Source organism: Carcharodon carcharias, chromosome 7 (assembly GCF_017639515.1).
Source record: "Carcharodon carcharias isolate sCarCar2 chromosome 7, sCarCar2.pri, whole genome shotgun sequence".
Classification (NCBI taxonomy): domain Eukaryota; kingdom Metazoa; phylum Chordata; class Chondrichthyes; order Lamniformes; family Lamnidae; genus Carcharodon; species Carcharodon carcharias.
In genome coordinates, this window is record NC_054473.1 from 129823671 (window position 1) to 129848176 (window position 24506).

The window sequence follows — 24506 nt, forward strand, 5'->3', positions numbered from 1 at the left end:
ACTGGATGCTATTCTTATATAGAAAATGGAAATGTTCCATCTGAACATTATGAAGTATGCAATTATTTCATATTATTATAGAGAGCTCAGCAATTAATGTTAGATGGCATGATTTCCATACTGTGCAGTCTTGAGAAAGTAACATGCTTAAAATTATGAACAGGTTTGATTTTTCAGTGTCTTCTATTTTATACATTGAGGTTTGTGATGTCCAGGGAATTCCCCATTTACCCAGATTTGCAGCATTGCCTGTGTCTAGATTTTTTTAAAAAACTGATAGTGAATACACAATATTGGTCAGAGACGTTTGCTGCATTCTGCATATTGTGCGACAGAAAGGTAGCATGACCCAGACCTTCCTGTCGCTTGCCATTTCAATGCACCATCCTGCTCTGATGCCCACATGCCTGTCCTTGGCCTGCTGCAATATTTCAGTGTAGGCCAATGCAAGCTGGAGGAACAGCACCTCATCTTCTAATTGTGCATTTTAAAGCCTTCTGATTTAACATTGAGTTCAACAACTTCAGACCATGAACTCTCTCCTCTATCTTTACCCCTTTAAATCCTTTTTCAAATTTATTTGTTTTTCATTTTTAAAATCATTTCTCCCCGACCAGCTCTCCCCGCGCACCCCCCCCCCCCCGCCCCGGTCATCTGTCACTTGTTTCTATGTTGTTCTTTCAGAGTGCTGAGCCTCGTTCTGCAGTTAACACACTCTGTTTTCTTACCTTTTATGCCACTATCAGCATCCTCTTTAGTCTTCACCACTACCATTAATACTCGATCCATCTTGTATTCATGACACCTTTCTCAGTCTTTCCGTAGCCCCCCACCCATCGCTGATCTGCTCCACCTCTCCCCCCTTAAACAGTATAAATTCCATCATTTTTCTACTTTGCTTTAGCTCTGAAGAAGAGTTATACGTGTAAAGCTCCAATAGTTGTTTAGAAATGAAGACCGAAATCAAGACAGACTCCTTCAGAGTTTTATTGTTTGTCATTAAACTCTCCATAGACAGAACTAATCTCAGCTGTTGTACCCATTTGGTTGTACAAAAGGGACTTAGTTAAACAACCTAATAATTAGCAATTGAACTTCTTTAACTGTTTCCTTCCCTAACAGATTCCTCTCTTAAAAAGTAACCCTGAGTTTATGTAATCACACAAAAAAGGTGATAACAAACATCAATATATATTTTCCATTCAATAAATTGATCTTATTCCCTCAAAAATAAAAAAAAACACACACAAAAGTAGCATTTTTCTTAAAAAGATGTCTCTCTGAGTATCTCTAGTAACTCCTTGGAGCTCACTCCTGTTTTGGTGAATTAATCAGAAAATTGTAGCTGCTATCAATCCATTTGATCTTGGCAACCTCCTTACTCTCGAGCATCTGTTTCAGGCTTGCAATGTCAATTCACAATTTCTTCTTGTTAACGCACTTTGTGGAGTGAACATTTTCCCAAAGTGACTTGTTATCAGTAAGACATTCGATGGGTACCGTTCCCGAATACCCTTTCCCATTTAAAACTTGTGAGTATCTTTGATATAAAGAATGCCATATCTACTGCCTCAACAAGGGTGCAAGTCTCTGCTGCTAATGTACTTTTTACAACTCTTATCTGTTTCGATTCCCATGCCAAAAGGCAACATTTGTCTTTTTTACCCCCTTAAGGAATATTATAAATCCTCTTGCACTTGCAAATCCATCACATAGATTTGCATAAGACGCATCACTGAACACAGTTTCATTTTTCTAACATCACCCAAAAATGGAAATTTCAAAACGCACTGCTTCATTTTTAATTTTGTCAATGTTTTGTTTGCATGAATGAATTCTTCAACCTTGGGATCGTTCATTTTAGTGCTCAATTCCAAAACATCAAAACTGACATCTAACCTTGTTTGTTTGCCTAGCTATTTGAGTTGCCCAGTTAGACTTCTGAATTCCTATTTCTGTTTCAGAAGCCACTATATCTTTCTGGGATGCTCTGCCATGACTAATTGCAATGAGGTTAACGTTTCCTAAATAGGATTGCTGATGTAAAACTGACATGTACTTAAACACACCAGAAGCCTGACTTCCAATTTTAATCTCCGTTCTGAACCCATTAATGACAACTATTTCAAATTTGCTACTACCACCCCACAAAAAAAAACATCTGCATGCATCATATAGATGCCTGCAAGTTTACTTCCATGGTGTCAATAAAACACTGCCAGGTCTGCTTCCAACTGAAGACAGCCCAGCTTTTTAACAAAACTGACCTCACTGAGAAATAGCAAACTCTGGAGGCATCATTTAAACTATATATGCGTTTATTTAGCTCCCAGAGAGTCTTCTGTGTTTGGCGCCTCTTTTGGTGGACGGAGAAAAGCTTCCCATTGATGTTGTGTCCCTGCAAAAAAAAGTAGCTTTAATATCAATGGACTTACATTCCCAAGCATTTGTAGCTAATAGTGATAAAAAGATCTTTAGCATAACTTTCCCTTTGGGTGAATCTACTCTTATATCCTGGTCACCCAATTTTTCTTCAATCCCTCGTGCCACTAGCCTGGCTTTAGCTTTATAAGTCCCATCAGGAAGCATCTTTCCCGTGCATATCCATCTATGAGACAGAGCTGGATGTCCCCTTTCTGGCTCCTCTGTGTATATCCCAAATTCTTTCCACCTATGTAGTCCTCGCTGTTTGGCATCCTTTATTAATTTGTCTAATTAGTTTGAAGCTACTAAGACTTTCGATCACATGGGCTTCCGCTCCTTGACCTAGTTAAGCTATGCCTCTTATCACGCTTCAGACTGTTACTGTTTGATCTCCCTCTCCCATTTATAGATGTTCTTTTAACAGTTCACAATCTCTTCTTAGAGGCATGTTCACTCCCAGACCCACTGTCTGAACTGATACTGCATTTCCGTACCTTCCATTTTTGTACTTCATGTTCCCAATCAATAGGCCTAATCTCCTGTCCTATATCTCGTACGTTTAACCAGTTTTTATATTTTCCAGTGGCTTTCCCAGCTCTACCTACAATCGTCGCATCCAGTCATTGATTGGCCCCTCCTGGCAAGTATGCAACTTTAGTGCCAGCTCTCGGCAGTTGTCCTCTGGGACAAATCGCTTCATCTTCTTCATCCAAATTACCGTCTCCACCTTCTGATACCCTGTCAACTTCAACTATCTGGTCCTCACAATCATGCAACACATGGATATGAGAAGCACATGGTTCCTCGTCCATTCCTACACTTTCTGAACCCGCAAATTTGTGGTCTGCACCAGCTAACCTTGATGAGTGTACCTGAATAGTCTGGTTCCCATGTTGTAAAATGACTGTTTTACCATCTTTAGCTATAAGCTTTCCCAGGCCTTTCCACTTGTTAAGTCTTTCTCTTTTATAGTATACCATATCTCCCTGATTGAAAATAGTTTCTGATGGTCGTACATTGTGTCTTAGAGCTTGCTGAATTCCTTCTGAAACTTTAGCTTTAAGGAACACTCTTCCAGTCGTGTGTAGTGCCTTTAAATGCCCAGAAAAGGTAGAGCTAGTCATAGTTCCCTCCCAAGCTGGGGGATGATCATTCAGGTCTGAAGGAATTTTTGAGTTTCTACCAAAAACCAACTGATATGGATTGTAGCCCCCCCCACCCCCGCAACCATCTACATTGAATTCTTAGCATGGGCTGTCCATGCTGGAGCTGATGTTAATTTACAGCTCAGTCTATTCGCCAGTATTTTACACAGCATTTCATCTATAACTGCATGATTCCTTTCACACATTCCATTACTAAAAGGGCTTTCAACCGCAGTATTCATAACTATTATATTCATGTTTTTGTACATATCGCAGAACTCAACATTAGCAAACCTCTCCCCCATTATCAGTGAGGAATTTCGTTGATGATCCCAATCTGGTCCCTATCCACTTGCCAATTCCTGATTCACAATTATTTTCTTTTCGTTACTGTATATGATTGTCAACTGGCTGAACCTTGTTGCCAAATCTACGGAATGTAAAATAAAAATGTTCTTTTCATCCCACACCTTTTAAATCCTTTGCCACAACTTAATTGAAATTCTTCAGTAAAGGTAGACTCACCATCGGCTGTGATGCTGTCCTTCTGTATTTCTTACATAACACATCTATCGCTTTTCTTCTCTATGATTTAGCGTACTCACCTTTCCTTATTCCTGCATCCCTTAGCAAAATTTTTAATGTTTGTGAAGAAGGGTGGGCAAACTGCTGGTGCAGTTTTAACACACCTTGCTTTTTGTCTTCCAAATTCCTATTCCCTCATGCTAATAACACTTCTTTTAATTTCCTTAGTAGAAAATGTTAGGTTTTATTAAAGGAATACAATAGTGCCCAGATTGCGTAAATTGTAAATCCACAGGTTTTCTAAATACAGTAGCCTTGTCATTTTCCATGTCCAGCTTCATTTGTGCTTTCTTCATCAATGGTCTGCTCAACAGAATTGGTATTTCACTAGACACTACATCCGTGCTAATGAAATGATTGACTCCAGCTATCTTACTGGGAATCACTAACCTTTTTAAAGAATTAAGGGTATTATCATCTCCAAATCTAAAACTGGTGGAACTCTTTCTTTAAACTTATTCTGGTCCTTGTCATTTAAGGAGTCCAGGTAGCATTTTAACCAGTCTATTCTGCAGACTAAAGACGTGCATCTGCTATCTAGCACCACACAGTTGAAGGACTCTGCCACCAAAACATTCATCACTGGGCTGAAACTTCTTGTAACTAATACAATGCCCTCTCTTTGGTCAATATCTCACCATCTTCCGAGTCTTGTGTCTCATGTTTAATTTTGAACACATTATATCATTTAGGACAGTTCATTGCATAATGGTATTTTGAATCACATCTAAAACACCAATTGACCGCACCCTGGGCATTTATAGGGTTCATTCTTTTGTCGTAGATCTCTGATTCTTTTCTCCTGCCATAATTGCCCAAGGTGTTTCTGTCCCCGTTGCCCCTAGTTACAAATCTCCTTTTGTACTGACCACTACGACCTGTTACTAAACGATCTTGCCATCCTGTTAACATTGTATCCTCCATTTTCTGTCTTACCGTCGAATGGCTCATTTGCACCATGAACGGAAAGGAACGTTTTCTGAGGAATTTTTTTTTAAGAGCTTCTGATATTTGTTCTAGCAGTGTGTGTCTTTCTGCAAACTTAATTCCCATTAGAACTAGAAGCCTGTCCATATTCAATACTTTGGCACAGTCTGGTAACTTGAACACCAACACTGATTTGAGGAGTTTCTAGATGGAACTTTTGTAATCTTGCAAATAGCCTATTGAATTCCATTATGCAATCTTCTATGGCATTTTCTTCCAACTTTTCAAATTTGTCAAAATCAGACCATGCTTCATAAGCACTTAATAAATCATCTTTTTGCTAGATCTTATCTGTAAAATTTGATTAAGTTTCCAAACCTTCATCTGTGTCCACATGCCCAGGCTCCAACTCCAAAGATAGTTTGCATCTTATTTTGCTTTCATATGGTAGCGAAAGTGCCAAAGCCACCCCCTGTATTTTCTTTGGCAAGGACACAACCCATGTCCACATGGTTACTCCTTTTTTCAATTGGTCATATGGTTGACACTCAAAACATTGGTGGGTAATCACACTCGACACTCTACATTTTTATTCAGCCATTTTTTGTCTGTGAGTGACTTAAAACCACTCTTGTTCCTAAAGTTAACTCCAGATACAGTCTTTTGTCCAAAGAGAGTTTAGTTTCCAATCTTCTTACTTATAAGCAGGAACCATTCTCTGTTACCACTATTAAGCCTCCAATGGTTGTTTAGAAATGAAAACCGAAACCAAGACAGACTCCTTCAGACAGAATTTTATTGTTTGTCATAAAACTATCCACAGACAGAACTAATCTCAGCTGCTTTCTCTTTTATACAACCAAATTGATACTTAGTTAAACAACCTAATAATTAGCAATTGAACTTCTTTAACTGTTTCCTTCTCTAACAATGCGGGCTCGAAATGTTAACTCTGTTTCTCTCTCCACAGATGTTGCCAAACCTGCTGAGTTTTTCCAGCATTTTCTGTTTTTGTCTCAGGTTTTGAACATATTTCTGAGCCTTTAGTACTTTGTGAAAGCATCTATTATGTACAATGTGCAATTGAGGAACTGTAAGTTTGTAAGTTTCTTTTGGAATGTAACAGAAGAACTGATTTGAAATGAAACTTTGTTTTATTATAGTTTTAACTGCTTGTGAAACTGCCTTTTACAATTTGTAGAAACTCCTCAAAACTTCCAACAAAATTTATTTTTTAAGCAATTCTTGGGCTGAATGATTAGTGGCACTGTTCAGCACTGCATCTTTTAAACTCATAAAATCAACTACAAATGTTAATCCTTTATACGATCAGTCAGAAAAAAGTACTTTGCATGTGTTGTTTTTGGTATAGTTTTTCTACATTTTAAACCTGCAATAATCGGTTAAAGTAATAGATATGATGGGGGAGTCTGTGTATTGTTTTTTACAGCCTGGTTTCAAACAATGCAAGTTTTCTACCATAGCTCCTACCTAACCTTGCAACCTCGACATTTGACTGTTTTATCTTGGGTGGTAACTTGTCAGTGAAAATCATGTTTCATTGGAAATATGTGGGAACAAGTGCATCTTCCACTTTGAACTGCAGTAGAATGCTTGGCCTTGTGCACAGAAAAAGCTTTTGTTCGTATGAATAGTTATTGAGCAGAGCCCTTTTGAATGTTTTATTAGACTCTGGCTACTTAAGTGCCCCAGTAGGCCTAAGGGTGGGCAGGCTACTTGACACCTTCCTCACACTAGTTAAAATGGGAGAGAGGTTGGGCCAGACGGGAGTGCTGTGGGAAAGCCATGCGCTGCTTTTTACGAGGCCCCCACCCCCTTCCACCACCGCCTTCAAGCACGCCAGCAGGGAGGGCCATAAAATCCAGCCCTGGATGTCTCCAGCTGTCTCAGTAAAGGTTTTAAATTATTCAAATTGTTTCCCAGAAAAAAGGGATGGTTTGTGAATTGGAAATAATTCCTTAACTCTCTATATCACTTTGCCATGTTGCTGCGGGGATAGATTGCATGAAGCTTTTTTTGATATTGGTGATCTGGGTGATACCTAAATGAAAATATCTGGCTTGACAACCTGGTGAACAAACCTAAAGTAATTGCAAATCAAAGTGTTTTCTATGTTTATTTTATAATGGGTTTGTCCAACCTTGGTTTGTTAACTCTGCTGCTTGGCACTTTTGACACCTGTGAACCTATCAGCAGCAAACATGAGAGGAGTGGCCTATGATTGGAGAAGCAGCTCCTTGCAAAATCTTTTGTTAAACTTATCAGTAGTTTGAACAGTGAGTTTGTGGACTGGATACATGGCTTGGGAGTGTCAAATAGTGGCTGCTGGGCCATGAATTGAACAAACTTGCTTTATAAGATCAAAGTGAGAAGTGTTGGAAACTAAACAATGGTCTACCTCTCCGAGCTTCTTGGTGGAGGCAGGGGTCTGGATTTTACCAGGCGTAGGTGTTTTCGTTTGGTTTCTGGGTGATTTCTCATAGAAGCAGTTAGTTGAAGTCTGGGTCCAGAGCAAGTTGGAGAAAGCAGAGAGAGACTTTTCCAGGAACTTTAAAGCAGCTGGAACTAGTAACCGAGAGCTATCAGGAACCAGGGGTGTTTCTGAATTGGAGTTTCTAAGCAAGAATGCTGTGAGGCCCATGCTTGAGCTGGGGAGTCCACAACCATGAAATGTTGAAGGAGAGTTGGAGGGTTTGCCTAGCTGGAGACTAGTGGAAGGACTGCAAGAAATCTCATTCCTCAGAGAATAGTAGAAACATTGAGGAGAATCATTGAATTCCTGAAGGCACACCTTCATTCCACCCCAGTACAAGAAACAATAGGGGAATTCTTGGGTGGAAATAAAAGTAGAACGGGGAGTGTTTTGATGAGATTTTTGGGTTTAAAGTATAAGTGTTTATGAGTAGTACTTGCTTTGTTTATTTCTTGCACAGTAAAAGTTTTTGTTTAAAACATGAAATCTTGTGGCGTAACCTTTCAATTAATAACTCGTTAATAACTTAACTAATTACTGGTCTCTGTTGATATCATAACATTCGTTTTTCAATTTTGTTCAAATGAAACTTGCAATTTATTAGACAATAAGATCATAAGAAATAGGAGCTGGAGTAGGCCATTCAGCCCATTGAACTTGCTCTGCCATTTGATATGATCATGGCTGATCTGATTGCACCTTAACTCTGCTTTCCTGCCTGTCCCATATAACTGTTGACTCTCTTGTCAATCAAAAATCTGAATATATTCAAGTCTGAGTTCGACAATGATCCAACTTCCACTGCTCTCCGAGGAAGAGAATTCCAAAGATCAATGATCCTCTGAGAGAAGAAACTGCTCCTCATCCGTGTCTTAAATGGGAGATCCCTTTATTCTTAAACTGTGCCCCCAGTTCTAGATTCCCAGCTGCCAAGACCCCTCAAAATCTAATTTTTTTTCAATAAGGTCGCCTCTCATTCTTCGAAGCTCCAATGATTATAGACCCAACCTGGTCAATATTTCCTCATAAGAAAACTGCTTCATTCCAGGAATCAAACTAGTGAACTTTCTCTGAACTGCTTCCAATGCAAGTATAACCCTCCTTAAGTAAGGAGACCAAAACTGTACACAGTACTCCAGGTGCAGTCTCACCAATGCCCTGTACAGTTGTAGAAAGACTTCATTACTTTTATACTCCATCCCCCTTGCAATAAAGGCCAAATTCCATTTGCCTTACTAATTACTTACTGTATCTGCATGCAAACTTTTTGTGATTCATGTACAAGGACATCCTGTACTGTACTACTGCATTCTGCAGTCTCTCTCTGCTTAAATAATATTTTAGGTATGATAGATTCCAGTATTATTTCTCTATGTTCAGAAATAGCACCGTAGAAGTTTTTCTTCAAGTCCCCATTATCATTGCAACAGATGTTTTTGAAGCCAGACTATACATAGTCCTTGTGTTTCTCTGCTTTTTGTGTCAATGCATGTCAAAGTATTTACTCACAACATAAGTTGATGACAGAGGGTGGATTTTAGAGCAAAATGAAGCTCATTTTTATCTTTAAATTTTTCAACTCTCTTTATAATGGCAGGTGGGAGGATGACTGATTTTTTTAAAACGCTGCATTGAAGATTGTGGTATGATAGTTGCCAAGTGTTTAGACCAATATTTGATTGAAATATTGTATGATAAGGGACCTATAGTGGTGTGCATTGAAAAGCAACTTGTCAATAGAGAACTAAGGATAATGGGTGTTTTGACCTCAGGAGATGGGTGGGGTTCCCAGGATCAGACCGTTGATGTTTACCTGAGAGATCCAGGTAGAATGCTTTAATTATGAATTTTGCATCCATAATGTAAAATTCATAATTAATGTGGGACAGTGACGTATATCCAATGTGATTTAATGTTCATAAATGGGTAAAGTGGTATGCAAAGCTTTGAATTCATTCTAATTATAGAATCAATCTGTAGGGAGATGAAGAAGAATTTCACTGTAGTTGCGAAGCAGTCGTCAAAAATACCTACAGCATTTATTGGCAGTTGTTAAAATATAGGGAGTGTTGGTTTATATTGGCAGAATTTTGAAGACCCAGCACTAGGTAATTTGTATTGGCTATATAAATGCTTGAAAGCACTCGAACTATTGTTTCCAGATGACCTTTCTTTTCAACAGAGAGGGTGAAAAGGAGATAAACCAGTGCTTTGGATGGCTACAGAAACAGGGTAAGAAAAATCCTGCTGTATTATGCAAAAAGTCGGTGTTCAGGTCTCTGCTCAATAAGAGAATGCTTTGGCAAACTTAGCGGAGGTGTGCAATTCCTCTTGTAGTGAAGTGGGCACTTCATAAAAACTTCCATAGACCAATGCCATTTCCTTATATCGAAACAAATGTATTTTCTGTTTTGTTTTATGATGCAAATTCTGATTTGGTGTTGGGGGATATAGTTATTTTTGGGTGTTCTAACTATTCCTCACAATTTCTTCAAACATTAAGATTAAAAGGTTATTTGTAATTGTACTTAAGTCAGTGCTTCCCAATCTATTTTCTGATATGACTCCATTTTAACACTTGAAAATTAATGTCACCCTAGATGCCAAGAAAAACAAATTCATAATTAAGTAGTATAGTAACATTCAGTGTACAATTATTTAAGTTCCTGAAGCTGCTTCAGAGACCCTCTGATGTATTTACATAGACACACAGTTATGCCACAGCAAGCCTGATCAGAACTGCCCACCCAATCAAAAGATCCATTGCCAGGAGTTTGACTTAGAACCATAGAAAAGTTACAGCACAGAAGGAGGCCATTCGACCCATCTTGTCCATGTTAGCCCGAGGACAGCCAGGTGCCCTTTCTAATCCCACCTTCCTGCACCCGGCCCATAGCCCTGCAGCTTACAGCACTTTAGGTGCAGATCCAGGTACTTTTTAAAAGAATTTAGAGTTTCTACCTCTACCACCAACCTGGGCAGCGAATTCCAGACACCCACTACCCTCTGCGTAAAAAAAGTTCTTCCTCGTGTTCCCCCTACACCTTCTGCCACTTATCTTGAATCTGTGTCCCCTGGTTCTAGAAATCTCCACCAAGGGAAACAATTTTATCCTGTATTTGATTACTTCCTACTCCCTGGACAATACAAGTGGGTGGGAGATTAACATGATTTTATTACTTTATTACATATTTATAGAATATCTTGGGATTTTCTCTACTTTTACCAGCCAGAGTTTTCTCATATCCCCTCTTTGCTTTCCTAATTGCTTTCTTAAGCTCCACCCTGCACTGTCTGTACTCCACTAATGCCTTCACTGATTTGCTTCCCTTGTACCTGCTAAAAGCCTCCCTTTTACTTCTCATCGTATCCTGTATTATGCTAATTGTTTTGTTACTTATGTTACTGTAAAATACCTTACTAATTATTTTTATATTCCTCTACTTAATTTTGTAATTTCTTTTTACTTTTCTAATTTTTTTCTAAATTCTTTCCTAACCCTTTCACATTCCCTTTTACTATCCTTTCCTGCATTGTCTATGTACAGTACTTAATGAATGCCTTTTTCTTCAATTTCAATTTGAACCTCATCTCTATTCATCATTAATGGCTAGTTTCTTCTTGTTTTTTAGCAGAATACCTTTTTCCTGAACTCCATTTTGAATATTTCCCACTGCTGTTCTATTTTTAAGTCTAGCTCTGGCTTTTTCTGAGCTACAAGTCTCATAAGGGTATTTTTTGATGACACATGAAGGAATCACACTTCGCACACATTCAACTCTACACCTCGAAACTACAGAATGCATGATTTGGGTAATTTACAATGCTACTATTGATTGACTTGGATGAAAACAATTTACTTACGGTCTCCTCTACATTGGAGAGACCAAACGCAGACTGGGTGACCGCTTTGCGGAACACCTTCGGTCTGTCCACAAGCATGACCCAGACCTCCCTGTCGCTTGCCATTTCAACGCACCACCCTGCTCCCATGCCCACATGTCCGTCCGTGGCCTGCAGCAATGTTCCAGTGAAGCTCAATGCAAACTGGAGGAACAGCCTCTCATCTTCCGATTAGGTACTTTATAGCCTTCCGGACTTAACATTGAGTTCAACAATTTCAGATCATGAGTTCTCTCCTCCATCCCCACCCCCTTTCCAATCACCTTCTTTCTAATAATTATTATATTTTTTAATATATATATATTTATTTTCACACCTATTTCTATTATTTTTAAATTTATTTCCATCCATTGTTTTATCTCCACCTTTTAGCCTATTTCGATCCCTTCCCCCCACCCCACCCCCACTAAGGCCATCTGTCACTTGCTGATCTTGCTTTCTATCCTTAATGTCACCATTAGCACACCCTTTAGCTAATATCACCACCGTCAACACCCCTTTGTTCTTTTGTCTATGACATCTTTGGCAATCTCCTTTGCCTCCACTGGCCCTCTATGCAGCTCTACCTGTCCCACCCCCCTTAAACAGTTTATATTTCATCTCATTTCTATTTCTCGTCAGTTCTGATGAAGAGTCACATGGATTCGAAACGTTAATTGTCTTCCTCTCCACAGATGCTGTCAGACCTGCTGAGTTTTTCCAGCTATTTTTGTTTCTGCTTCAGATTTCCAGCATCCGCAGTATTTTGCTTTTATCTTTTTACTTACAATCATGTTGTTTTTCATGTTTTCAGCTCCTTGTGTTACCTTCTGAAGGCTGCCAGTCCATACTTTAAGCCTTCTAATAATTTCCCTCAGGATTTGGAGCCTGATAAATGTGCCAGTGTTGTGTGTCTAGATGAAGCCCACTCTTGTACTTCAGTTAAAAATGCATAAAATTCTCTTATGCTGCTTCTGCTATTCTTTATTTTGTTGGTTAGCAATTGACAAAAATTTGGAGTTGAGACAAGCAGCAACTGGCTTTGAGTTGCTGATCTCAGCTAAGTTGCTGCTTAAAGCTAATGAAGAAAAGGAGTTTGATTTCTGTATATGTGCTCTGTGCCAGCCCTGTGTACTTGGAAACCAATTGTGAAAGTAGTTTCTTACTTATTTGGGAAAATTTGCCTTGTAAGTGTTTCAAGTTATTCTGAGGCATACTGTGCTTTCAATGTGTGTAGTAGCTATAAAAAATGTAATCACATACTAAATGTTAAAAATTGATGCTTTATTGCAAGATTGCCTGCTGTTTGTAGGGCCATTAACTTGAATCTAGTGGTCTAAAGTGTGTATTTGCAATGTACAGCAATCTATTTGCATAGAATGTATTACGGGTGTTTGGAAAAATGATTAGGTAACTGAGCAAAATGGAATGAGGTACCAGTCCAAATTATTTCAGGTGGAAAGGAAAGAATGACCCTTTGTTTTCAAGCCTGTCTGATTTTTTTGGGGGGCTGGGAGGAGAACTTATGTCAGCAAGTTTTATTGATAATTTGCTAGAACCTTAAAAGACTAAATAGTGATGTATCTCTGAGTTCCATTAGTTTTATTTGACTCTGTGTGATCTGTATACTTTTTGACCACACATGGATAAAAAATACATCAATTGTGATACCTGTGTTGGAGTATCATTTCATGTTTCCAATCATTATTATTGTAGTTGTTTAGGAACTTTGATAGTGCAATGCAATCTGCAGAATTTATGATAACTCAATGCAAGTGTTTAATTTTACATGATTTTCTATTTTTTTTCTTCCTTGTCCAAATAAAAGGTATTGGAAAGAATGTGATCTGTGAGAAAGCAGCTACTTCAGGGGATGCCTTCAAAATGGTGAAAGCAGCTCGTTACTATCCTAAACTCATGAGTATTGTTGATAATGTGCTTCGCTTCCTGCCAGCATTTGTCAAGATGAAGCAGCTAATTGAAGAAGGCTACGTTGGTAATGTCATGATCTGTGACGTGCGTGTATATTGGGGCAGCCTTCTCAGCAGCAAATATAACTGGATCTGTGATGAACTGATGGGTGGGGGTGGACTTCACACAATGGGCACCTATATAGTAGACCTCCTGACTTACTTGACAAATAAGAGGGCTGAGAAGGTCCACGGCCTCCTGAAAACCTTTGTGAAACAAAATGACAATATTCATGGAATACGACACGTCACTAGTGATGATTTCTGCTTCTTCCAGATGTTAATGAATGGTGGCGTGTGTAGCACCGTTACACTCAACTTTAACATGCCTGGCCCATTTATCCATGAAGTCATGGTTGTGGGATCTGCGGGACGTTTGGTTGCTCGAGGAACAGACTTGTACGGACAAAAAAATACTTTCTTCAAGGAGGAGCTGCTACTTGCTGATACCATGTCGATAAATACACCTGGGCTGCTAGAGAAAGCATTCAGTGATATTCCCCTCATGTATTTAAAAGGCATTGTTTACATGGTGCAAGCCTTGAGCAAGTCCTTTAAGGATCAAGAGGATCGGCGCACCTGGGCCCACAAACCAGTTTCAATGGCTGCTTCCTTTGAAGATGGCCTTTATATGCAAAGTGTTGTGGATGCTATTAAGAGATCAAGCAGGTCCGGGGAATGGGAAGTTATTGCTATGATAACAGAAGAACCAAATTCCAATCAGAACCTATGCAATGCCTTGCAACGTAATAACCTGTAGTAAACAGTAGACACATTTCACCAAAAACAAAACCCAATATCAATTCAACTAAGATCATATTTAAGGTACCAAAACAACTTCAGGTTAGCTTTTGTAAGTATGTTAAGGGTATTGGTGTTGTTTATGGTTCAGTAGTTTCAAAGTACACAGTTACACCTGCTCCAGTATAGAAATACATGAAACCATCCTATTTCATTATGGAGTTCCTAAATTTTGTCTTCTGTTGACTATTTCAGCAAGCTGTATTTTAACTGTACTTGGTATACAAAGTATAAGAACTACACCCAGGCATTGAAATGATGCTTGCTTAGTCATTCCTAAAGCCATCCTGGAGATGAAGTTGATGCATTCAGAATTGCAAAATCAAAACCTACAGGCGGAAAAACAGAGAAACTTCAGTAAAGATCCCAATGATAAGACAGCATTGAAAATTGTGGCTGGCTGTAAATTGTGCATTTTCCTGTTTTGCATTGCTAATTGTCTGTAGACCTGTTCATTCAAAATCTCAAAAGAAACCAAGCATCGATCCTAAACACTTTCCCTCTTCCCAGGTTAGATTGCATATTTCATGTGGAGTTAAATCTAGCTTTCTCTGTGGCTTGGAAGTGAATACTGATTCTGATCCTGGCGAGGGTGATGTTGTGGGTGTAGTTCTTTCTGTAGAACCTAACGTGATCACTAAGAGTGTCCATTACCTTTTTTTGGAGGGAGGATCAGGTGAGTAGAACGAATCACCTTATTCAGTTGGGAATCAGAAATCGTAAGCAGTTTTGTGTAAGTTCTAGTGTCTTTAAGCATTTTGAATTAATCAGATTTGCTTAAATTTTGATAAAGTAGAACTCTGTGATGACATGAAGTATGTAGAATGAAGGTATTTGATCATCTGTAGTGCCTTATGTGGGCCAGACTCTACATCCTAATAGCCTTTATGTACATAGAAGCTAAATGTACAAACATACTAATCTGATCAATTGCCAGACATAATTTTTGACTACTATTATTAGTGATCATTTCAAGGCATGCAATTATACTTTAGTATTTAAGCGATTAAAATATTTTTTTCCTTCAATACAATGTTTACAAACTGGCAGTTCTGTTCAAAAAAGCTTTATTTCATAAAGCTGGCTATTGATAGGACTAGGGGAACAACAAATGCTGAGCACCAGTCTAGCCCATAAGAATACATCTTTTCCGCATGTGAAAGAGAAATGCTCTGGTTTATGAAAGACTCATTAGAATGGGGGGTGGGAAAGGGGAGGGGAGGGATGAGGTGGCGAAGGGATTCTAGTTCATTAAGGATTTCAATGTATATCCTGTATTTGAATAGCATTGCAAAAATGGCTGGAATATTTTTGTAATGTGCTGCATTTGTTTTCCACTTTGGTATTTCATATTGTCAATATTCAATTTCTGTAGTAACCATAAAACATGTTTTATGGACCTGAAGGTCTTAATTTTTAAATACTTCCAGGTTGTGCATTTTTGTCATAGTTTTAAAAAAAGTCTAAATATACTTTTTTCAAATTTGTATATGTTGACTCCAAAGAGATATTTATTACAGTCTTAAGTGTTTTTATTAAAATGTGTTTGCTTAGTAAGACTGTTCAAGATGGGGAGTAAATTGTGTTAAAATTGTGTTCAAATATACAGCTAGGCTGTTTCACTGAAATAGTTGAACTGTACAGAGAATTGGTTAACTATAGATATTTATTTTTCGTTAAATTCAGATATATGGGTTATTTATATTGAGGTTTGTTTTCCATTGATAGGGGTTCAAACATTAAACCTGATAGATTTCCTGTGTAAAATGCTTAAAATAAAAATGTTATTTAAGACTATTTTTGTTGTTGAAGTATTACTATCCTAGTAATATATAGAGCTTTGGGAAATAGCTCTGTGTCCATATGTCACATTGTTTGTATAGATTTGCTATACAAAATACAAATTGATATTTTAATAATGCAATTAAATCTTATTTATGGACACAAACCTATTAATTCTTAGTGGGTGGTTTTTAAGCAGTACAAATAAAGCGTGAAACACAACACTGAAAACGATGTCTGTCTTTGTTTTGAATACTGTCCTGTTCTGCATCTAGGAAATGCAGGTTTTGCTGTATTAGGGGAATATGCCTGTTACATGTTTTGTCTTTGAGTTCTAGCACATTGTTAAAAGTTTCTGAACCAGTAAACTATCTGCTGTGGGTCAGAAATAAATTTTTTTTTTTAAAACTGACTTTAGTCTGCTGTGATTTTTAAAAAAAAAGACTACTGAATAAACTGTCCAAGTGTTTTACATGCAGCTCACTTCACAGCATGGTGTGTAGCTTATTTAGTGTGCTTCTATCAAGGGGCTTTGATAAATCATTCTTTCAAGAGATTGTTTTCAACCATCACCTAACCTTCCTTCCATCATAAGGTGAGATGTGGGGATGTTTGCTGATCTTTGTACATTGTTCCGCATCAATCGCGACTGCTTGGATTCTGAAGCAGTCCATGTCCAAATGCAGCATGACAATCTGCAGGTTTGGGCTGACAATTGGCAAGTAACATTCGTGCCACAAGTGCCAGGCAATGACCATCTCCATTAAGAGAGAATTTAACCATCGCCCCTTGGCATTCAACGGCATTACCATTGTTGAGTCCCCCACTATCAACTTTCTAGGAGTTATCATTGATCAGAAACTGAACTGGGCTAGCCATATAAATACTGTGGCTACAAGAGCAGGTCAGAGGCTAGGAATCCTATGGTGAGTAATTCACTTTCTGACTACCCAAAGCCAGTCCACCATCTACAAGGCACAAGTCAGGAGTGTGTTGGAATGCTCTCCACTTGCCTGGAAGAGTGCAGCTCCAACAGTACTCGAAGCTTGACAACATCCAGGGCAAAGCAGCCTGCTTGATTGGCCTCCCATCCACAAACATTAATTCCGTCCACCACCAACGCACTGTGGCAGCAGTGTGTACCATCTACTAGATGCACTTTAGGAACTCACCAAGCCTCCTTAGACAGCACCTTCTAAAACCATGACAACTATCATCTAGAAGGACAAGGGCAGCAGATAGATGGGAGCACCACCAGCTGGAAGTTCCCCTCCAAGCCACTCACCATCCTGACTTGGAAACATATTGCCATTCCTTTACTGTTGCTGGGTCAAAATCCCAAAACTTCATGTACCTACACCACGTGGACTGCAGCAGTTCAAGAAAGCAGCTCACCACCACCTTCTCAAGGGCAATTAAGGATGGGCAATAAATGCTGGCCTAGCCAGTGACGCCCACATCCCATAAATGAATTTTTAAAAAATCATGAGTTCCACAACTTTACCACTTTCATGCTGCTGCTGTCAATCTCCTACAGGGACAAATTTTGGGAGAGAAATATCACATTCTTAAAGGACAGAAATGTGTACAAATGTTTTTTTTCCTTCCTGTTCACAGGTCATTATTGTGTTTTTGTTGTTTGGAGGCAGGCATTGCTAAGTCAGTGTATGTACTGGATTAGATAACTTTGAAGGATAGCTCAGTTGAGAAAAAATATGGTCTGTGTGAAACATCAATCATTCTCCTTTCTATACAATATCTGAGACGTTCCCAAGCTCATAATTGTGTGCAAGACATGACAAAATGCAAAATTGAAGGTTCTTTCTGGCAATTGTTTGGGTGATCCTTGATGATTAGACCTCTGGTGTTTTTTTTTTTGCACCCTTTTATTTTCTTTTCTCAGTCTGTAAAACATTAGTGCCTTGTCTCACAGGTTGTTTATTTTTAATGCATGACTTGTTTTCAAAACTGATTTCCCTCATTGGTTCCCCTCTGGAGATGCTGCCAGACCTGCTGAGTTTTTCCAGCATTTTCTGTTTTTATTCCTTTATTGGTGCATGCTCATGGAGTTTAGCTTCTTGCGTTTTTTTAAATGGTTCTGAGGTACCTCCTAACCTCCTCCTTATTTTCATGTTCAACTAGATGATATCTGTTCTTCCTGAAGAGTTTTCAGTGAGTGATTTGATTGCTTCATTTAGACCTTGCTATTGCTAATTTGCAACTCCTCAGCATTCTGTGGTTTGTTTGATCTTTTAATTTTAATTTTGTTGCACTCTGTGCATTTTATGTTTTTTCTTAAAAGGGTTTGCTGATGAGTTGGAGTTGTGCCAACTTGTGCAGAGTAGATCTTTGTCTCTGTTCATGGTCTGCTAAGATAGCAATTGGGCATTACTGTTAGCCTCTGCACCACTGGGATGAGATTTCCATGTGCTCTTGCTATCTAGTGATTCCAGTTGGAAAGAAAGAGGACGTGAGATGAGACTCGGTTGTAATGCCCTCAAGTTTCAACAGCCTACACATAATAACTGATGGGCTTCCAATTGGTGATGGATGTTTAGACACTCTGTTGCAGCAAGAGTTACCACCTTTGGTTGAAGATGGCCTCAGTCACAAGTATATTACCTAAATTATTTTGCATAGCTACCAGGCTCAGTGATGCAATTCAAGTGGTAGACTTGCGTTAAAGAATGTGCTTTCTTGTAATTTTTTTTAATAAAACTTGGGACATAAATATTATCAAACTTAGTATGCTATCTATTATATTTTCTCAAGTCTGCATGTAATGGGTTTTGCCGATGTAAATTGTAATTTCTAATGTCCAATATAAGGGCTTAAAAATGTTTTTTTTTAATTGTATATTTCACAATGGCACGATTGAATTTATCCAATAAATCCTCTCTATCTTGAAGACTTCATTTTTCCAAAAGGCTGGATTTGGAATTCAATACTTTTGCTCAGAAGTGAGATTCTGGAGCTGAATTTGATATGTGCTGTCTGAGCTGGTGCTGTGTATTTAATTCCCTAGGATGCATTAGTTTTGATCTCCAACTATATTGCTGAGAGTGAGAGAGAGACTGAAATTTTAAAAAAGTGACAACAACTGGTATTTGCATATTTTATTCCTCCTAGTGCTCTCCTGTTCCATTGCTGGGCTTCTAAATTAATGGGATTGTGCCAACATTCCACAAATTTACAATGGAAATATTATGCTATGAAAATATCTAATTTGGCACTCGTATTCTAAACCTTGGGAGAATATTAACCCTTTGAGTTTAAGGCTTTTTTCTATTCATTCAAAGGATGTGGGCATTGCTGGGTAGGCCAGCATTTATTGCCCATCCCTAAAGTTCCCTTGAGAAGGTGGTGGTGAGCTGCTTTATTGAACAGCTACAATTCATCTGGTGTAGGTACAGCCACAGTGCTGTTAGGGAGGGAGTTCCAGGATTTTGACCCAGCGATAGTGAAGGAACAGAGATATGTTTCCAAGTCAGGATGGTGAGTGAGTTGAAGGGGAACTTCTAGGTGGTGGTGTTCCAATCTGTCTCCTGCCCATGTCCTTCTAGATGGTAGCAGTAGTGGGTATGGAATGTGTTGTCTAAGGAGCCTTGATGAATTCCTACAGTGCATCTTGTAGATACTACACACTACTGCCACTGTGTGTTGGTGGTGGAAGGAGTAAATGTTTGCAGATGGGGTGCCAATCTGTTTGTCCTGGATAGTGTCGAAAGTGTTGTTGGAGCTGAACTCATCCAGGTAAGTGTAGAGTATTCCATCACACTCCTGACTTGTGCCTTGTAGATGGTGGACAGGTTTTGGGGAGTCAGGAAGTGAGTTACTCGTTGCAGGATTCCTAGACTTTGATCTGCTCTTGTGACCACAGTATTTATATGGCTAGCCCAGTTTAGTTTCTGGTCATTGGTAACCCCCCGGGACATTGAAAGTAGGGAATTCAGCGATGGCAATGCCACTGAATTTCATGGGGCAATGGTTAGATTCTATCTTGTTGGAGATGGTCATTGCCTGCCACTTCTGTGACGCAAATGTTACTTGCCACTTGTCAGTCTAAGCCTTGATATTGTCCAGGTCTTGCTACGTTTGGACATGAATTGCTTACGTATCTGAGGAGTTGCAAATGGTGCTGAACATTGCAATTATCAGCAAACATCCTCACTTCTGACCTTGTGGTGGAAGGAAGGTGATTGATGAAACCAGTTGAAGATGGTTGGGCCTAGGACACTACCCTGAGGAACTCCCGCAGTGATATCCTGGAACTGAGATGACTAACCTCCAACAACTACAGCCATCTTCCTTTGCGCTAGGTATGACTCCAACTAGGGGAGAGTTTTCTCCCTAATCCCATTGACTCCAGTCTCCAATTTTGTTAGGATTCCTTGATGCTACACTCGTCTACAGGCTCCTCTTTGCTGTGGATAAAGGGGAGCCTGTAGACAAACTGTACTTGGATTTCCAGAAGGCATTTGATAAGGTGCTACATCAAAGGTTATTGCAGATGGTGTAGTGGGTAACATATTAGCATGAATGGAAGGCTGGCTGGCAGAAAATAGAGAATATGCATAAATTAGTCTTTGATTGGCAGGATGTTTCGAGTGGAGTATCACAGGGGTCTCTGTTAGGGCCTCAACTTTTCACAATTTACATAAATTCCTTAGTTAAGGGCAGTGAAGGCATGGTAGCTAAATTTGCAGATGGCACAAAGATGAATAGGAAAGTAGGTTGAGTGAGTGGGCAAAAATCTGGCAAATGGAATATAATGTGGGAAAATATGAAGTTATTCATTTTGGCAGGAAGAATAGAAAAGCAGAGTACTTCTTAAATGGAGAACGTCTTCAGAATCCCAAGGTGCAGAGGGATCTAGGTGTTCTAGTGCATGAGTCACAAAATGTTAGTATGCAGGTACAACAGATAATTAAGAAGGCTAATAGAATGCTATCCTTTATTATGAAAGGAATTGAATATAAAAGTAAGGATTTTATGCTTCAGCAACACAGGGCATTGGTGAGACCACATCTCAAATACTGTATGCAGTTTTGATCAGTTTATTTAAGGAGGGATGTAAATGCATTGGAGGTGGTTGAGAGGAGGTTTATTTGACTGATACCTGGAAGGAACAGGTTGTCTTATGAGGATAGGTTGGACAGACTGGGCTTGTTTCCACTAGAGCTTAGAAGAGAGAGGGATGATTTGATTGAAGTATATAAGATCCTGAATGGTCTTGAGAAGATGGACATGGAAAGGACGTTTCCTCTTGTGGGTGAGTCTAGAACTAGGGGGCACAGTTTCAAAATTAGGGGTTGCCATTTTAGGACAGAGTTGTGGAGAATCTTTTTCTGAGGGTTTTGCGACGTTGGAACTCTGAAAAGGCAGTGGAAGCGGGGTCATTGAATATTTTTAAGGCAAGGTAGATAGATTCTTGTTAGGCAAGGGAATCAAAGGTTATTGGGGGGTAGATAGGAATGTGGAATTTGGAACATAAACAGGTCAGCCATGCTCTTATCAAATGGCAGAGCAAGCTCGAGTGGCCGAATGGCCTACTTCTTCTATTTCGTATGTTTGTATGTCAAATGCTGCCTGGTGGCAAGGGCAGTCACTGTCTCCTCACTTCTGGATTTCAACTCTTTTGTCACATATTTGAACCAAGACTGTAGTGAGGTCAGGAGCTGAGTGACCCTGGCGGAACCGAGGCTGAGTGTCAATGAGCAGGTTATTGCTAAGCAAGGACCACTTGATAGCACTGTTGTTGACCCTTCCATCACTTTACTGATGATTGAGAGTAGACCGATAGGATGATAATTGTCCGGCTTGGATTTGTCCTTTTTGTGTACAGGGCATACCTGGCCAATTTCCCACATTGCCGGGTAGCTGGCAGTGTTGTAGTTGTACTGGAACAGCTTGGCTAGTGGTGCGGCAAGTTCTGGAGCACAAGTCTTCAGTACTATTGCTGGACATTGTGAGGCCCTGTAGCCTTTGCAGTATCCAGTGCCTTCAGCCGTTTCTTCATATCATGTGGAGTGAATCGAATTGGCTGAAGGCTGGCATCTGTGATGCTGGGGACCTCCGGAGGAGGCCAAGATGGATCATCCACTCGGCACTTCTGGCTGAAGATTGTTGCAAATGCTTCAGCCTTATCTTTTGCACTGCTGTGCTAGGCTCCCCCATCATTGAGGATGGGGATATTTGTGAATCCTCCTCCTGCAGCGAGTTGTTTAATTGTCCACCAGCATTCACGACTGGATGTGGCAGGACTGCAGAGCTCGGATTTGATCCGTTGGTTCTGGAATCACTTAGTTCTGTCTATCGCTTACTGCTTATGCTATTTGACATACAAGTAGTTCCTGTGTTGTAGGGCTTCACTAGTTTGACACCTCATTTTTAGCTATGCCTGGTGCTGCTCCTGGTATGCCCTCCTGCACTCTTCACTGAACCAGAGTTGATCCCCCAGCTTGGTACTAATGGTAAAGTGGGGGATATGCCAGGCCATGAGATTACAGATTGTGGTTGAGTACATTCTGCCGCTGATGACCCACAGTGCCTCATGGTTGCCCAGTTCTGAGTTGCTAGATTTGTTTGAAATCGATCCCACTTAGCAAGGGGTAGTGCCACAAAACACAGTGGAGGGTATCCTCATTGTGAAGATGGAACTTTTCGGCTCCACATGGACTATGTGGCGGTCACTCCTGCCAATACTGTCATGGACAGATGCATCTGTGGCAGGCAGATTGGTGAGGATGAGGTCAGGTATGTTCTCTCGTTGGTTCGCTCACCACCTGCCGCAGACCCAGCTTAGCAGCTATGTCTTTTAGGACTCTGTCAGCTCAGTCTGTAGTGGTGCCACGAAGCCACTCTTGGTGACCCCCCCTCCTTTCCCTCGCCCCATTCTGTGGCCTTGCCACCCTCCAGTGGTGCTCACATGGAGGAGTACTGAGGGGGGTGGTACCTGGTAATCAGGAGGTTTCCTTCCCCATGTTTGACCTTGTGAAACTTCATGGGGTCCAGATTCAATGTTGAGGATTCCCAGGGCAACTCCCTCCAGACTGTTTACCACCTTGCTGCCACTTCTGCTGATGGTGGTGTCAGGGCCATTCTGTAAGGCATGATTCCATGAGTATGACTATGTCAGACTGTTGCAATTTTGGCACAAGCCCCTAGACGTTAGTAAGGGCTAGTTGACAGGGCTGAGTTTGCAGTTTTCGTTTCCAGTGCTGAGGTCAACACCAGGTGGTCTGTGCAGTTTCATTCCTTATTGACTTGAGTGGTAGCTAGGCCATTTCAGAGGGCAATTAAGAGTCAACCACATTGTAGTGGATTGGGAGTCACTCACCAGGTAAGGATGGCAGATATCCTTCCGTAAAGGGGAATTAGTGAACAGATGAGTTTTTACAACAATTGACAATGGGACTTTTAATGCCACGTGTTTTTTTTACTGAATTCAAATTCACCGTTTGCCAGGTGGGATTTGAACCTGAGTCCCCAGAGCATTACCCTGGGTCTCTGGATTACTAGTATAGTGATAAAATCACTACACCTCACCTCCCCTTCCCTCCCCAGTCTGAGTGATTCATTTTTAGGGAATCTATTTCTTTGATGAATTCATTTTTAAATTACAGCAATCTCGGTGAGATAATTTTGGATCAGAATTGGAAGCAAGAAAATAAGAAAGGCAAGAAGCAATACTATAATTTTCACAAATCAAATGCAAATGTTAAGTTTACCCATCATTTTGACTATTAAGTATTCATTGTAAGGTTTTCTAAGTGACCATTTCAAATATTTTGCAAGGAAAGGATACAAGTTGAACAGTAATTGGACAATAATAACTATTTATTATGTTTTTCATGTAAAGTGTTATTTTGTGACGTCCAAAACGTACACCCTCATCCTAGAATGGTTGTCACATTGGAGCCAAAATAAGTTTTTTTTTTATATTTTGTTTATCCCACATTTTATTAGGAAAATATTCTTGCACCTAGTGATCCAACTTAAATAAATTATTGTTGCTAATGCACAGATTATAAAAGGCTTAGACACCAATTTCAATAAATTTTAGAAGAGTTCAGATCAAAATAAGTGCTTTCAACCAGAATGTCTCTTAATTACATGTAATTAATTTATCACCCTTGCCATCCTGGAACCAAGTCTTGCACCAAGAGTTGCACCAAATGTAATGACCCTATTAGATCTTGTTCCTGATAATCTAAAGCAGCCAAAACAAATATTTGAATTAGTGGATAAGTTGTGATTCATGGATATGTTTTCTAAATAGACATTGGATTTCCTTGGGGGTTCCCTCAATCACAGACTATAAACTTTGTTGGAAGATCAGTTTTTACTAGGATGTTGCCAGGTCTTAAGGAGTTGAGTTACAGGGAAAGATTAAATAGGTTGGGACTTTATTCCTTGGAGCATAGAAGAATGAGGGGAGATTTGATAGAAGTTTACAAAACTATGAGGGGTATAGACAGAGTAAATGCGAGTAGG

At 39.6% G+C, this 24506-nt stretch overlaps 1 protein-coding gene across 2 annotated transcripts in view; it reads left to right on the forward strand.

Moving 5' to 3' along the window:
• LOC121280585 (glucose-fructose oxidoreductase domain-containing protein 2-like) overlaps positions 1-16422 on the forward strand; it is a 40963-nt gene extending 24541 nt beyond the window's left edge. The window contains exons 1-2 of one of the 2 annotated variants that reach the window (XM_041192746.1): positions 9787-9807; positions 13286-16422. In XM_041192746.1, the coding sequence (XP_041048680.1) occupies positions 13342-14187 (846 nt within the window). In that variant the 5' untranslated portion in view covers positions 9787-9807; positions 13286-13341 and the 3' untranslated portion in view covers positions 14188-16422. Of the gene's footprint in view, positions 1-9786; positions 9808-13285 lie in introns of those variants that run through there. The other variant, XM_041192745.1, reaches the window with a different exon arrangement.
• Positions 16423-24506: the final 8084 nt, after the last annotated feature.